Source organism: Nylanderia fulva, unplaced genomic scaffold, assembly GCF_048542155.1.
Source record: "Nylanderia fulva isolate GAGA-0341 unplaced genomic scaffold, ASM4854215v1 Scaffold25, whole genome shotgun sequence".
In the NCBI taxonomy this organism is placed as follows: domain Eukaryota; kingdom Metazoa; phylum Arthropoda; class Insecta; order Hymenoptera; family Formicidae; genus Nylanderia; species Nylanderia fulva.
In genome coordinates this window covers 882,485-898,689 of record NW_028190314.1, presented here as the reverse complement: position 1 = coordinate 898,689, position 16,205 = coordinate 882,485, and the positions used below count along the sequence as shown (strand labels likewise).

At 33.9% G+C, this 16,205-nt stretch overlaps 2 protein-coding genes across 2 annotated transcripts in view; one reads left to right on the top strand and one right to left on the bottom strand.

Moving 5' to 3' along the window:
- Nucleotides 1-16,205, top strand: part of Bre1 (E3 ubiquitin-protein ligase Bre1) — a 77,821-nt gene that overhangs the window by 22,967 nt on the left and 38,649 nt on the right. The gene's annotated exons all lie outside the window — the stretch shown is intronic.
- The window catches only part of LOC114941137 (uncharacterized), a 29,940-nt gene that overhangs the window by 1,477 nt on the left and 12,258 nt on the right, over nt 1-16,205 (bottom strand). The window contains exons 2-3 of the mRNA XM_029316028.2: nt 6,808-7,869; nt 1,073-1,732 (exon numbers count right to left, since the gene is read on the bottom strand). Of these exons, the coding sequence (XP_029171861.1) occupies nt 1,073-1,732; nt 6,808-7,869 (1,722 nt within the window). The remainder of the gene's footprint in view (nt 1-1,072; nt 1,733-6,807; nt 7,870-16,205) is intronic.

Sequence of the window (16,205 nt, the reverse complement as noted above, 5' to 3'; positions counted from 1 at the left end):
TCTGCATCTTTTTACATTATTCTATACGTTTGTCTCAATAATTGGACATGTTTTATTCTATAAATGTATCAACTTTTTCCTTCATTCTCGGCACGCTATAACTTTCTGTATTGTAATTTATATTTTTTTCGTCGTGTTATTTTATTTCAACATGTTTGATAGAGACAGAACTAAAAAAATTTGATGCAAATAATATAAATAAAAATGGTGATTATTTAAATAGTTTATAGTGACATGTTTGTTTCGATTGTCGTACGTAATGCAGATTGTATAATTGATTTAAATTTTTGTTTTAACTTTCGAATCTTTTCATTGTTGACAAAAACATTTCAAGGATTTCAGGATTTAACATTTAATTGATTTATCATATAGATATATGAAAATTATATATTTGGAAAAAATAATACTTAAAAGTCAGGGAAAAAATCAACTTCTGGTCTTGCAAAAAGTCAAGGATTTTTTTTCATTGAGTCTGCTGGACATCGTGAAGTTGCTCGAGGAACTGAAAATTAGATGGAAACATCGAAAACAAAACCGCGACTTTGCATCTCTGCTATTTCTGCTATGTCTGACTTTAGAAAATTAATTACTTATGATATACAACATTTTTAATAGGACACAAAAAAGGATGGCGCGTTAATTTAATTAACAATTTACCTCAGATTCGTAGGAATGATATTACTTCTAAATTTTTATACAATTAGAGAGATTTGCAGGATCATGCATCTGCACATTGAAAAGAATTTATTGAATTTGAATAAGTATTTCAATACTGCCAAATAAATCATTTACTTGGAACTAATATAATAATAATTTATTAAGCAGTATTAAAATAAATATTTATTAATTTAATAATTTTTTTCAGAGTGCATGAAGGTTCGCTAAATTCGATATCAACGCCATAAAAAATAGTCGAATGTGATCTAGAAAGTAAACTTCAAGAATTGAAAAATAGTTAATTTATCCAACTAATTTTTTCGAGATCTATAAAAAATTGACATTTTCAGGAATATAAACGAGCGGTCTTTAAAAAATATATTTAATTAATTGATTTTCTATATAAGAAGCGTACCTTGAGCGATGCTCTCGTGACGAAGGTCTTCCCGCATTGATCGCACCTGTGATCATCGGTCGTCGATCGTCCTCGCTGAGCCACCTCGATCGTGCTGACGATCGCCTCGTTGTTATTATTATTATCGCTATTAACAAGAATCCTCGCGATTCTCTCCTCTCCCGCGTTTTTCTCCGCCACTTCCATTCTCGGGGAAGCTTCTCTCTTCTCGTCGGACTCGATCGTGTCGCAGAGTCTGCTGATCGGATGCGACAATTCCTGCTTCTGCGGCGTCTGCGGAACCGGGATCGGCGTCGTATATCCGGCGGCGTTCGTGATAACGGTGTCGTTAACGACGACGGGTAGCAATCGCGCGGGCGTGTTGCCGACGTTCTGGAAGGACGGCTCGTTGTTGCTCCTCGGCGCGATTTGATTGCCGGCTGCGAACGGGGCTGATGGAGATCGATAGATCTCCTGCACGCTCGTCTCCGGTGCATCGCCGACCGTCTCGCGCGATCCGGTATCATTGTTCAGGCTCATCTCGCAACTGGTAGGTACCTCGACCGCGTAAAACCCGTCGTTTCTACCCGGCGTATTCTTACTCGGGGAATGGACCCTCGGGCTCATCGATATTACCGTGGATCGAGTTGGTTCTGGAGTGCTAGGTTTCCTGTGAATTTTCTGCAACAGTCAATTCAATTGTCTTCTTATGCAATTATTAATCCCATTTTTTTCTCTTTCAAAATTATTGTTATTTTTCTGACATAAAAAGTAATGAACGCGGATAAATTCAATTTAATTAATTCATTATTTTGCTGTAAGCATGAATGTTCATTTTTATGCAAAGATAATATTAAACTGTGCAAAAACACGCATTACGTTTTTCTATGGAAAATGATATATGTTATATATCTGCAACATTTTTATTTATAATTGAGACGACTTACTAAATATATCTTTGTTTAGGAATAAATTAAAAAATTTTTTTGTATTATGAAATAATTAAGTTAAATAACGAAATACGTACAATCAATCTTAAAGTGCCTTACATTTAAAATATTTATTATTTAAAACGATATCCTTTAAAATTTTGATACATTATATAATAGGGGAGGAGGAGTTGTTTTTACAGTTTTTTAATTTATTCCCCTAAACAAAGATATATTTAGTAAGTCATCTCAATTATAAATAAAAATGTTGCAGATATATAGCATATATAATTTTCCATAGAAAAACGTAATGCGTGTTTTTGCACAGTTTAATGTATCTTTGCATAAAAATGAACATTTATGCTCACAGCAAAATAATTAATTAATTAAATTGAATTTATCCGCGTTCATTACTTTTATGTCAGAAAAAGGGCAACCGTGACATATTAACCGTGAAAATCGTTGCGTTTCAATAATTTAGAAAGTGATATCTAAATTTAACCGTCAGTTTACGTTATGATGGAGTGATACTTTTAGTTACTTACGATTAATTTTAAATAAATTTCATCAACTTAGAATGACAACGAAATATCAACATATTTCGAGTTTCTTGAATTGTCTCATTCTATCTTCTCTAATCGCAAATTACAACAATATTTTTTTCTCAATTCACAGAATTATAATATCTCGCGGAAGAAGAACGTCCAAAAATAAGCACAAGTAACTCTAATTCATTATTAATTGTTTAGCTCATTTTATTTAATTTTTGAACAGGGTATTAAAAATGAAGTTTTAAAAGTAATTTGGAACCCCTAATATATATTCTATGGGAAGACTATGTCGCATCTATTGCAAATTTATTCAGACATTGAGAAACAGTTTCTAAACGCCACGATCAGGCCAATAGGGCATAGCGCAAGAGTCGTGTATGTACATCTCCATAGTTTTCCATCTCTCGAATACTAAATAAAACGACTGCAGCACAAGCGATGACCGCGCGTAGGAATGCGTGCGCATAATGAACAGTTGATAGAAACAGAAGAAAGCAGCAATTAGAAAGTAGTTAGATTGTGACAATTTGACGGATGCGATATAGACTGTTTGAATAGTCAAATGACCCTGATGCGATAAGAAAAGCATTTAAAATCTCTTCATTCGCGTCTATTACAATTACGATTACATTCAACGGAAGGATCTTCATAATGTAAATTGCCGGGATTGAATTCGTGAAATAGGACTTATAAGTACGGTATCGGCTATTGTGATATTTTCGTGAAATTTATTGCATTGAATTATAATTTTCACGCTTGCAATATTTTTCTTTCATCTCTGCTATCGATCGTCATACTTTAATCATTTTCCGGAGTATCGACTTTCTATCGCATTTTTGCTTAGCTCGGTTGATTTCTTTTTTATTACAAGAAGATTTATATATATAGGTGCTTATATAGATCTAATAATTATAACATTTAAAAAATTATATTATATCTATAAATAAAACTCAGTTAAAAATCCTGAATTACGAATTTTATGCCTCATTAACGCTTGAATTATTAATAATTATTATAATGATTAATAAACGAAAATAACTAACAATCAATTATTCGTTCTAAATAGTTATATTTTTTCTCTAGATTACGTTTGTTATTTCTTTTCGTAATAAATATTACATTTATTTCCACAGCAGTATCACGATGCAACCTGTTGAATTAAAATAATTTACTCTAATAAAAGAATAATCTATATTAAATACATATATATATAAAAGACAATTTTATTACATGTTATAATTATTATTCATCATTATAAACATTTCTTTTCGTAATTTACGATAAAAATTTAAACACAATTTAGCTACATATAATATGCTTTTTTTCTCGAGAAAATTGAACTTATTGTTAAATTCAGATAGAGATCAGAGTATAATATCGGAGTCAAAATATCTCTTTTTTGATCCTTACAACATTTTCTGATTACAACAAATAAGCTTTTTTAAATAAAAACCAATTCAATATAAATATTTGAAAGACTAAAAAAAATGTAACAGCCTGAAAATTTATATTGACTCTTCCTTTTTCTCTCACGGTAGACCGCGATAATTAATTCGCGAGAGGAAATCTCGCTTGGCCTCGCTCTTCGTCCTTATCCGGACGAGAGGATTGCAAATCTCGGTGCAAGCTGCCGCTTGCGCAAGAGTAGTGTGGCCGATCCATCCACAAAATCTGGCACGTATCTCCTGTCGAAAGAGAAAACGCGCGAAATAATGCGACGAGCGTGCAGCTGGCATCGCCAGCTGGCCGGGCGCAATCACGGCCTGATAAACGGCTCTCCAGGAGGGAGGAACGGGCTAACTGATAGCTGCATTAAACGGCGAAACGACATCGAACCCGAGTGAAGGGCGACGACGCAGCTGGAAGCTGCCGCGACACTCTCCGTCACCTGTTGAGAATACGCGAGCGTACAAATGGCGGACGCGTGAATTTTCCGGGTTCGCGCGTTCGTCTATAAGTGGATTTTTGTTCCTGTGATGTTTACGACCATCAATTAATCCTCTCTTCACACGCGCATCGTATATAACGTATACTATTTCTATTAATCACATAGTCGCAATAGCTTATCGGTTCTTTTTATATATGTTGTATATGTTATATAGAGAATTGACGTATGAATCGTATACGCATTGCAGTCGTTCTTTAATTGATTTCTAGAGAAACTCGATCCTATATCTTCCCGACTAGTTTGTGCGATTCGGGTTGCGAGCAAAAGCGAAATTTGGAAAGAGAAAAAGATCTTGATATGACAGAAAGGATTAATATTATATGGAAATCACGTAAGCAGCCTCCGTATTTTCTATGTCTGTCACACCATTTTATCTATTCACGAGGCTACTAGTACCGTTTTATCTGACATATAAACTTGTAATAACATGCACATGGCTGGAACTACATATATAATCTTGAATACGTGAGCTGAGACTCTCGTTTCCTCTCGTTTCATTGACGTCATATTGATTTATGTTTTCGTAGAATTCATTTTTTTATGTGAAATACATCGGAATAAATTAGCTTTTAGTATGTTACCATTCGCATTTGATGGTATAAGACGATAAGATATACATATCGAGAACTCTCTTTTCGTAGATTAATAATGAAATTTAAATGCCTAATCGCATTCAATTTAACTCATTCACAAATCATTATTGGAAGACACAAATAGAATCGTGACTTGTAAATCGAGATATCAAAATTGCGCATATGAAATTAGAGGTTTCAAAATAATGTAACGATAGTATACATTAATGCGGTAAGAAATCTTGAGAAATGTAAATAAAAATAATTATCTTTTTGATTAATTATATAGAATAATTTTTTTATACTTTACGTATATTTTACGAATACTCTAAAAAATTATATAAAACATTGAAGATTTATTTATGATTAAAAGTATAAGATCGAGGATTACTTTATAATGTTCGAGACAGTTTTTAATCGCCGTCATTAAAATATAATTTTTTTATACTTTACGAACCCGGAATGAATTAATATGTGAATATAAAAACGGCGCATGTAAGTGTTAAAAACCGTTTCTTTACATTCCTGAATTAATTAATTGAAGTGGCAAGAACGATTGATGCCGCCAGTTTCATGGCGTGCGAGAGGACCGCGGTTTCTATTTAATTAACATCGCGAGTTTTACCGCGAGCGATTTATAGAGACAGGCCGGAATATCGAAACCATTTTCTCTCATTAATCTCGACGCGCGAGACGACGATAACATAGCGAGTACGTCCGTGCATCCATGTCACGCTTAAAATGTTTCGCTTCTATGCGGCATTAATTAAGGGTTGTAACGGTTTATCTCCGGTCTCGCCGTATTTTGCGAAAATTGGCTGGATCATCGTGAGCGATGATCACTCGACCGCGATTCATGATCCTCGATAATTCTGCAAATAGATAGTTGGATTGCGAATCGAAGAACAAGGAATTACTACGTAATGTGTGAAATTTTTTATGCGTGAATATATAGGGGAAATAAGGGAGAGAAAGTTTCAATTATTTCGAGCTATCAGTTATTAATTATTCGAAAGTATATACATTCGTTTTTTATTTATTTTCTGGGTCTCTTATTTGAGAGAAGCGCTTCGCATTTATGCGCGGAAATAAATTAACAAATGTTATTGGCGAATGATTATTTATTCATCCTCATGAATGCTGAATTAGCTTTTTTTAATTTATGACCGTAAGTCGGAGCCCTTTTTTTTTTAATTTATTTGACAGATTAGGCGAGAAACACGTGTTCGGTTATGCCGTTCCAATGTTATTCACCTCGGCATAGATCCACTTGGAGGAATCCTTTATATATTATATGCTCATCGGAATACGGGGCAACGGGATTTCGGCTAATTCGAATCGAGTTTGGCATTAAATATGCAAAACAAGATTACATACATTTTATCTACGCTCGATGATTTCAAAGGGGAAAAATGCGATCCATAATATTGAAAATAAAATCGCTAAAAGGTACCATTTCATGTGCATGCTGCCGCAGCAGTTTGTTGCTATTGATGAAGTTCAATTGAACGAACAGCAGAAGCAGCAAAGCAGGAGAACACGCAACTAGTTGATTCTAATTATTATTATGCTTATATTAATTAAGTAATGGATTTTAATAATAAAATAGGTTATTATGAGAATATAAAAGCAAAATTCGTAATTTTAATCTTGAAATAATGAGAGAACAAAGAAATTTGTTCTAATAAATTTGAATGACGTGACTGATTTGCTGCTGCGTATGAAAAGGCACCTAAAAGCAAGTATATATACTTACGTCATCGACGTGACGTTGTTGGGGTATGACGGATCGCGGGATCCTCGGTGAATGATGAGGCCTGATAATCTGGCGCCACGGGGACGCGGTGACGCGATTGGCCACGTGTCTACGTATAGTTCTCCACCTGCAACAACTTTCGCCGCAGCTGAGATCCTCGCCCTGAGACGTCGCCGTCGTCTGCGAACCGTACTCGATCGTTCTCTCGAACGACCTCGTCCGACACTGCGAGGACGACAAGGACGACGCGGCCTGATAAGGACACTCGTCGGGTGTCCTTCGGATGTAAGAATCACCAGCACCTCCCGATCCTGCCGCGTGAACGTCTTCGTCCGTAATCGGCCTCTCCGAACGATGATTCATCTGCGGTCTCTCGTATCCCGATAATCTGATCCTCTCCGAGGGATCCAGACTACCGTAGCCTTCCGCGAACGGTCTCTCGGGAAGACACGTGGCGTCTCGCTGATAAATCTCGAAGGACGATTCGCTACTAAGAGCCATCATGCGATTCTTCTCGACTAATATCATCGAGTTGTGATCTCGATTCTCCGCGGAAGTGTCTTCTATCGTTCGATCGCGATACGCGAAACCCTCGATCGGCCACTCGTTCGAACAGCTGGGACCAAACGAGCTGGGACCGGGATTGTTGACCTCGCGAAACGTCTCGGAGTTCCTGAAGACGTCTCTGCCGCCGTCGGTCGGGAATATCCTGGACTCCTTCCTGTCGAGCGGATTTTCGTAGGACGGTCTCCCCGATTTGTACCAAGGATACTGATCGCACCGCAGATACTTGGGATTAACTTTCACATCCTTCACGTCTTCCTGTTTACTGTCCGCTTGCACTCGCTCGCTGCAGGTCGTCGTCACCGGAACCGGTGGCAGTCGAATGCGCAGAGTCTCGGCGGCGCGGAGAAACGCGTCCAGTCGCATCCGCGGAACCGTGGCACTTCCGGTGTAGACGAAGCCCAGAAGAGCCGCGAGTTCCGGCGCTTCCGTTTCAGCCAGGATCACCGTGATTGGCTCGCAATGAGCGGTGGTCTTGCTATGCGCCAACAATACTTCCTGTAAACAAAAAAAAGTTGTTTATTGTTATTAAAATCATTCAAAAAGTAGCAATGTTGAATAATTATTCTTATTATTTCCTTCTTTTTCTCATAGAATATATTATCGAATTTTATTTGGAATCAATAAAATTAAACATTTTGGAAACTAAATTAAAATCCAAAAATGTTTGTCTGTAGAAAAATTTTATAATTTCGAAAATTAATTAGTATATTTAATATAATATAATATCTTTAATTAATATATATATATATATATATAAATTTTTGGATTTTAATTTAGTTTTCAAAATGTTTAATTTTATTAATTACAAATAAAATTAAATAATATATTGTGTAAAAAAAAAGGAGAACATATGAATTTTTCTAAATGTGATGTTTTAACTCTACCTAGATACTAATGAAATGTAAGATGACTCAAAATCCGGATCTCTTTGCATTGATAAAAATTTACGATATCATATTACTTGTTAGTAGTGCATAAGTAATAACAGAAGAAAAACATGAAGCTAAGGAAATGTATCGAGAAATGCACGCTGACTGCATAAGTAGGTTAAATTTTATTAGCGCTCCCATTTTAAAGTTGAAAAAAATCTTACGAATTTTTTTATTTCTCTGATACATATAACGGCAATATGTAAATGTATTACTTGCTTTACAAGTCACATAGAAAATATAAGGACGTGTAATCAATTACAAGAAAAATCAACTTGACGAAAATTGTATATCTTTCCGCGATATCTTTGAAAAAAATAATCATTATTTCTTTTATTTTAAAAACAAAATAGCTATTCGCAATTTTAATAAAATAATAATTCTTTCATCTTATTAGTCATATTTTTTGATATTTTTCTAATAAAGTATCCAGTTCAATTTCATTAAATAATCCTGTATAAAACTTTTAAAAACTTGAAAAATTCACACATTTATAAATAGAAAAAATAATATTTGAAAAATAAAGAATCTTTCTCTCTAAGAAAGAAAAAAAGAATTTAACGGATCCGTTGAAACGCAAAGGGTTGATGTGAATTGTCAAAGAGAATCGTAAAAGTTGAGATTTCCGAATCGTTCAAACGTTCACTTTAAGTGCTCGTAAGCATCGCGCGCTTGATTTACAACATTCTTCTCGTCGTCATTATTCGCGCGGATAATGGAACATGAACAATAATGAATTACGTTTCATTGTTGCAAGCTTGAAGACCGCGTTGCACCGAGATAACTGTAATTACGCGGCCCCGGCGGTCGATCCCTCGATCTTTTCGATTTTTTAACGCGATAATTAACAGCTATTGGCCGGTCGCCGAGATCAGGGGAACCGATTTGAATCAACCTTCGCGCGATAATAAAAAAAAGTGCCGCGCACTTTTGTCCCATTGCGCAAGATCGCGCGAAAAATTGATTGCACAAACCCTCTTTAAATTCCACCATTATTATTGTACCTTTGTATAAGATTGCAACGATATGTCCACACGATGTGTGTAAAGTGAATGTCTTAAAATTCTTCCCGGGGCTTTCTAAAAGGAGTTCTCTTTCCGCATCAAACGTGGAATTTATTAATGTATTCGGATATATGGAGCCGCTCCACATTTCCATAAATATTAAGCATTTTTTTTCGACTTCCGGATTCTTCGATGATGCTATATACGTCAGGTTCGAAGAAACATTCTAGTCTTCAATCATTCTTCTTCTTTGCGCCGCTCTGCAACCATTTTAACGGATCGTTGACGACGAAAAATGGCGAGAGCATCATTCTTGCACGTAGAGAACGCAAATGAAACGTTAGCTTTCAAACCGGCCCGCGGCTCGATGCAACTTTGCACTGCACCGTTGCCTCCAATGGCGTAGGAAGAACTTTCCAATTCTTACGCAAGGATCATCTGCGCGGAGAGCACATATTTCATTTTTGCAACATCAACATCTCTCTCTTTCTCTCTTCCCACACTGAACAAAAATTTATTGAATTTCAATATAAGTATGTATTTCAATACTGCCAGATAAATCATTTATTTGATATAAGAAAATCCTTTTCAAAACAAATAAATATATGTATTTATTCGTTTCAATTGAATAATTTATTAGGTAGTATTGAAATCAATATTTATTAATTTAATAATTTTTTCAGTGTATAATAAACACTATTCCCATACAACATAAATTTCAGATCATAAAATCTAAAAAAGAAGCTTAAATTGTAACCTAAAGGAACTATAAAAACTAAACTTAAAAAAAATCTGCAGTACTTATTTAGTCTAAATTTTAACATTTTTCTCTGAGCTATTTTTTAAATATGTGTATCATTTTTTTGCTGGAGAACCTTTTCTCTATTTATTATCCGTTTTTTTCTATTAAACATCTTTATTTGACGCGCGTCTTATAATATGAGATTTTAGTTTTGCACTTGGCATATTCGTTTATAATTTTCCTCTACCTATATGAAAGCAAAAAAGAGGAAGGAAATAGGTTTGTGGGTTAGCCGCAAATATATTCCTGTTACATTACTGTACAGCTACACCCTTGTAGCCGCAAGGCCGTGGCCAGGTTTTATCCTACTAGAGGTGAAATATCTCTCTCGGATGGCAATTACCTTAGATTACTTAGAACTTAGATTAGTATTTTGCATTCGAATCGTAAACATTTCCGGAGGTGTTGCAATGTCCCCAGTTGAAATAACATTCCATGTGCGATTACGGGAACGAATATGCATAATCAGATATGAAGGCAACGCGAGCTTTTTTTCTTCACTATCGAGCAACTATTAAGGTTAATGCCGCGCGTTTATCGACGAACTTTGAGGTAATTAACGATGTAATGCGTGCCATTATGCTTGTTTAATATCTCGTGTCTACTTTATAAATTTTTGTAGACAACATTGTGAAGCATACGAATAAATTTAGATACAAGTCTTCCGAGATTAATTTTACATTAAAGTTCGCACCTTGAGTATTTCTCCATATAATCTACATGTTAATGTATCTTTAAGTTGTTAATTTTTTGAAACATTTTTAAAAAAACAAGGAAATGTAAGGGATCAAATCTTTTTAAATATACACCAAATATTGTTACATATAGGAATTTTGTTTTGGAAGGGTTTAATTCGATTTAAATGTCTCTCTCTTTCTCAAGATATTTGATATTCACTAATTAGTTAATGAATCGTTAGAAACACTTCGAAGTTTCGTAAGAATTTTTTATTCCATTTTTTTTGGTGCGTTTTTGCGTTGCTTTATAGATCCTCCTCGGATGAAATGATGATTATCACGGGATGTTGTAGCAATTTAAAAATGTCTATATCCGCTATCTACAAGTAGTAAATAATAAACGATTACTGGTTTCAAGCTGTGAGAAATTTTTAAGACTGTTTACATCGATTCATACGTCGATTCATCGCACGCGAAACTGCGATTACACCATTCGGGATCTATCAATCAATTACAAATAAATATTACGAATAATCTACGGGTGTTATCTTCCGACCGTAAAATGATATCAAGCTGTGCGCGCCAATTTTTCACCCCGTTTTCGTAGATTTATAGATCAATCTATAAATGCATGAAACATTACCGTCGGTTAGGATCTATCAATCAGAATCGCGCATGCACAGCGAATATTCCGAATGCGCTTTCTATATCTCGTATGCGCGCGAAGCGATGCGATCTATCCTATTCACGTATTACGAAATTCAGGGTGCGATGGAGAACGTCGATTAGATCGTCATAATTACAGTAATCGGATATCAATTCTCGAAGCTTGCGCGAATGATTGACTGATATTTTTTATTGAGATTTTATAGTTTCCCAGTACGTGAAGTGACGCGCAAAGTTTCGCACTTACTTCGCGTAATTGTAGGGTATTGGATGGGTTGCATTCGCATGCAACCAATGCGTTGCAGTACTTCTGTAAATATGTACAGCTCTTGAAGAAAGGCTCAAGTGGAGTCGATTTCCTCGAGGCCTCATATAAAAAGAGTGTTTGCCAGAGACACACGATTTTATTATCTCTTTCTCTCTCTCTCTCTTGAAAAATGTCAAGACGTTAATTTGTTCAGCGCGAAAATTTCTTGATAAATATTTAAAAAAAGATACAAAAATTAGAAAGCAATTCTGTTTTTTTCACCTCCTTTAGCTGAAGATTTTTAGAATAATTGGAATTGTTTTAATATTTTTGCGCAACTCTTTTCGTGTGAAATTTCTGTACAGAACGAATCAGTTAATAGTGTTTACTCGTACTTTGGTTAGATCTTTCCAAGTAAAATGTTGGATATATAGTTAATACACAGATTATAGTATGTCGAAACTCTCTAATTTAATTTTTTTAACCGCGCTGTGAGAAAAGCAATAAAGAATTATAAAAACGAGCAATAAAAATAGGAGAGATTTAGAAGCTTATATGTAGGCTAATGTAATATCATCAACAAAGATAGTCACTGTTTGATTACGTAATTTGTCAAAGGAAGAATTACAAGAAAGAAACTTTCAAACCTCAAGATACATTATCCAATTTAGTATATAAATAACTAATACGTACAAATTACACGTTTCTAATGAGTAAATTAACTAAGCGCGTCAAGTTATCCTATCAATTTTGATACGACGTATTACTTAAGTTTATAATAGTTGAGATATAGGCATATATCGATTTAAAAAGAAGACATATATAGGTTTTCGTGTCTCATCATAATAAAAGTTTTTGATTCGCCCATTTTTTCATTCACGAATATTAAATAATACCTGTACAAATAAATAGCTTCTCTTAAGAAATAGATCAATTTGTTATTTATTCGGGCTTTTGTCAACTCATCTCGCTTATCAGACGGATTTAATGATAACAAGTGGAACGTCATTATATTACACCGGCATAAATTCGAGAGATCTCTAATATTTAACGCCACATTTCACACGCTTCTGCCGCGATTTTACAGCTGTAAACGAGTATATCATTTTCATTTTTACACTCTCAATTCGCGAGAAAACATCGCAAACATATATATACGTACGTGCATATCGATTAAACTCCGCGTGAAATTGCACTTAGGAGACGATAATTATGCGATTCCGTGGTTGAGAGAAAACGCTGAGAACCGTAATTTAATCTAGCGGGTTTTACCAGCTCGAGAAATCATTCGAACGTAGGCGCAATCGAAAATAATTACCGAAGCGAGGGAGGGCAAACGCAGTTATTAAACGAAACACACTTTGTTTAAGGGTTCATTCACACGACGTATATGTATAATAACATCTCACATCTCTATTTTGAATGGATACGATCAGGGATGTGCTTTATTTGAAATAGATGCATTTAAAATGGAAATATAAAATGCAAAGTGCCTATTTTGTATTTTGAATTTAAAATACATGTTTTCAAACATTATTTTACATTTACATTTAAATGATTTTTATTACCCATTTTTTATTTCGAATGCATTTTTCTTGCAAACTACAAATTAAGCGAGATATCAATAATGTATGTATGTATAACAAAATGTTATTAAAGAAATCATCAAGTAAATATCTGTGAACAATAATCAACATTTTTTTATAATTTTACATGTAAATACAATTAGAATTTTTTTTTTATTTAGTTAAAAATATATAAAAAAAGCTTATAAATATTTATAAAAAATGTATAAAAATTTAATAAAGAAATAAGAATTGAAATATATATAAATGATATATATATAATATTTGAAAAAATCATTTTAAAAATACCTATTTTTTATTTCCTATTTTAAATGGATGTCTATAAGATGCATTTTATATTTTTAAATAGAAAGCTTCCAACTATTGCATTTTCTATTTTAAATGGGTTTAAACATTCATTTTGCATATCCCTGGATATAATAATATAACACTCGACTCGAACGATTGCAAACGATCAGATTGCACTCGTGTTATACATAATACTAATATCACGTTACATATTATTTATACATATATACATCCTTTTTCTACTACATATATAATTTAAATGTAATAAAATATAGTGTGTATATACTTTTGTGCGTTAAAATAAAACATAAAGTATCCTCGCGAGGAAGCTAACATGATTATATTAATGGAAACTATTCTATGATGATCAATCATCGGTTGTCATATTTCAGTTGGAAGACACGCGGAACAAGAAATAATTGCGAAAGTAAACGGTACATAAAAGAGCGCTTCCGTCTACAACAGAGCTGATAAGATCAAGATGGATGAAGATCGAATAATTTGTCCATATATATGGAATCGGTTCCCTTCGGTTGTTAAATCGCGTAAAACGACGAGAGTACATAGGAAAGCGCGAGTGATTAAGAAATGGTTAAATCCCGAGGAGAGAGATTTAAATGTCTTTACGCGCCGTAAACGTGATGAGCGATGAAGCGAGTCGCGAGCATGAAGCGTAACGATTTCTTGACCGAGACGCGGAGGTATCTCGCAGACAATATCGGGCCATTAATCATTCCGCCGTATCGATACGCCGCGCCGAGCCGCGCGGATAAGTTATTACACCGCGCGCGAGTGTAACGCACGGTGTAAGAGCCGCGTGCCCGTCGTTGCCCGCGGCATCGACGTGACGACGGGATTCCTGGGATCCAACGTGATTAACCCCAGCACAATGCGATACCTATGGGAATACAATGGAATATCAGGAATTGATAAAACATGATTGATCTTAATCGAAATTTCACGCTCTCGCAATTAATAATATTAGCACCTCGAGTGTGCTGTTCGATTATTAGAAGGCTCGCGAGAAATTTTTTCGTAATTTAAATCAAGTTTCGCGCTACTAGTAATTTTAAGAATTAATTTAATTATTAATTATAATTATTTTTATTTTATTATAATTTTATTGTGATTTTATTATAATTATATGATAATTATATTGATTATAATTTTAATATACTTAATAAGTTTTTTAATAAAAATATTTCGAACAGGACAAGAGAATTAGGACAAATATAAAAGTATATATATAAAATATAAATATATAAAATATATAAAATATAAAATATAAATTTATTTAAATTTGATTTTGATAATTATTGTTTTGATTGGATACGTCGATATGTCGATTCAATAACGTTGTACATGATAGCTTAAGGCTTGCATGAATGAAAAGGTACAATTGTCACACCGATATAGATCGGAACATGGAGACACACTTAGAGTTCGTAACACTATATTTCCTGCTATGCATATTATTACCATCGTCGCGGTTACGCTTGATCGCTCAGTATTTTTATCCACGTCAATATACTTTTATATCACTGTAAGATATATTTTAAGTGGAATAATTTGTCATTATCAATGTTATCCAGTGTATGTCGAAAACATGTCGATGGAAAGAAATAATATTCGAAGCTGAGATCTATTTTCAGAACCAGCCTGTTAAAATTCTTTTGAATATGTTCCAATAGAATTGCATCTGAAAAACAATTATTTTTTAATCGTCATCATGACAATTTATTCACATAGGATGGAAATAACTGTTTGCGCTTGCATTAATTCACTATATAATTTGCTGTGAATAAAAAACAATATTATATATTTTATAATTCATTAAATAATAAAATTGATTCAAATCATCATCTTTAATTTGTCTTCTATTCTGAATAGCATGTAAACCTATTGAACGCTAATCGGATGATAATTCCATTCCCTCGATCGACGTTAACTTCTCCTCCTTTCTCAGCTTTGTGCGCTCAAGTGGCGATTATATCCGGCACGAACGATGACTAATATAAGTGGTACGACTCGACAGTGCTCGCATTCGCGAGTGATGGATATCAACGTATTTATTGCTACGTGAATTGCATCTCGATTGAAAACGCTACGTTCAAAAGAATTTTAAGTGCTCCCTTGAGTGCTCTTTAAATGTTTTGATGTTTCGAAATAAGATCAACTCGTTTTTACGAATATTTGCAATTTCACGTCAAAATAATTCACTAAATATTACGATCCACGTGTAAAAATCCAGAAAGAAGTATCACAAAACATTTATTTATTTTATTTATTTATTTATTTATTTATTTATTTATTTATTTATTTAACGAGTAAGAAAACCCTTTAGAACTTACAAAACAAACAATAATAAAATTACGTATATATACAGTAAACAATAAATCAAAAAGATAATACAAACAAAAAATACAACATTATTTTATATTACGGAGTTCGATTTAAACAATTAATTAACAGCTGTTTGACAGAGTTGAGCAATCCATTAAAAAATCATTATCGTTACCGAAATCATTACTTGATTTATCTCAGGGAAAAAATATGTTCTCCATAAATGCATTTCAAAGTGATTTAAAAATTCTTATTACTTATAAGATATATGTACCTATATGCATATTTT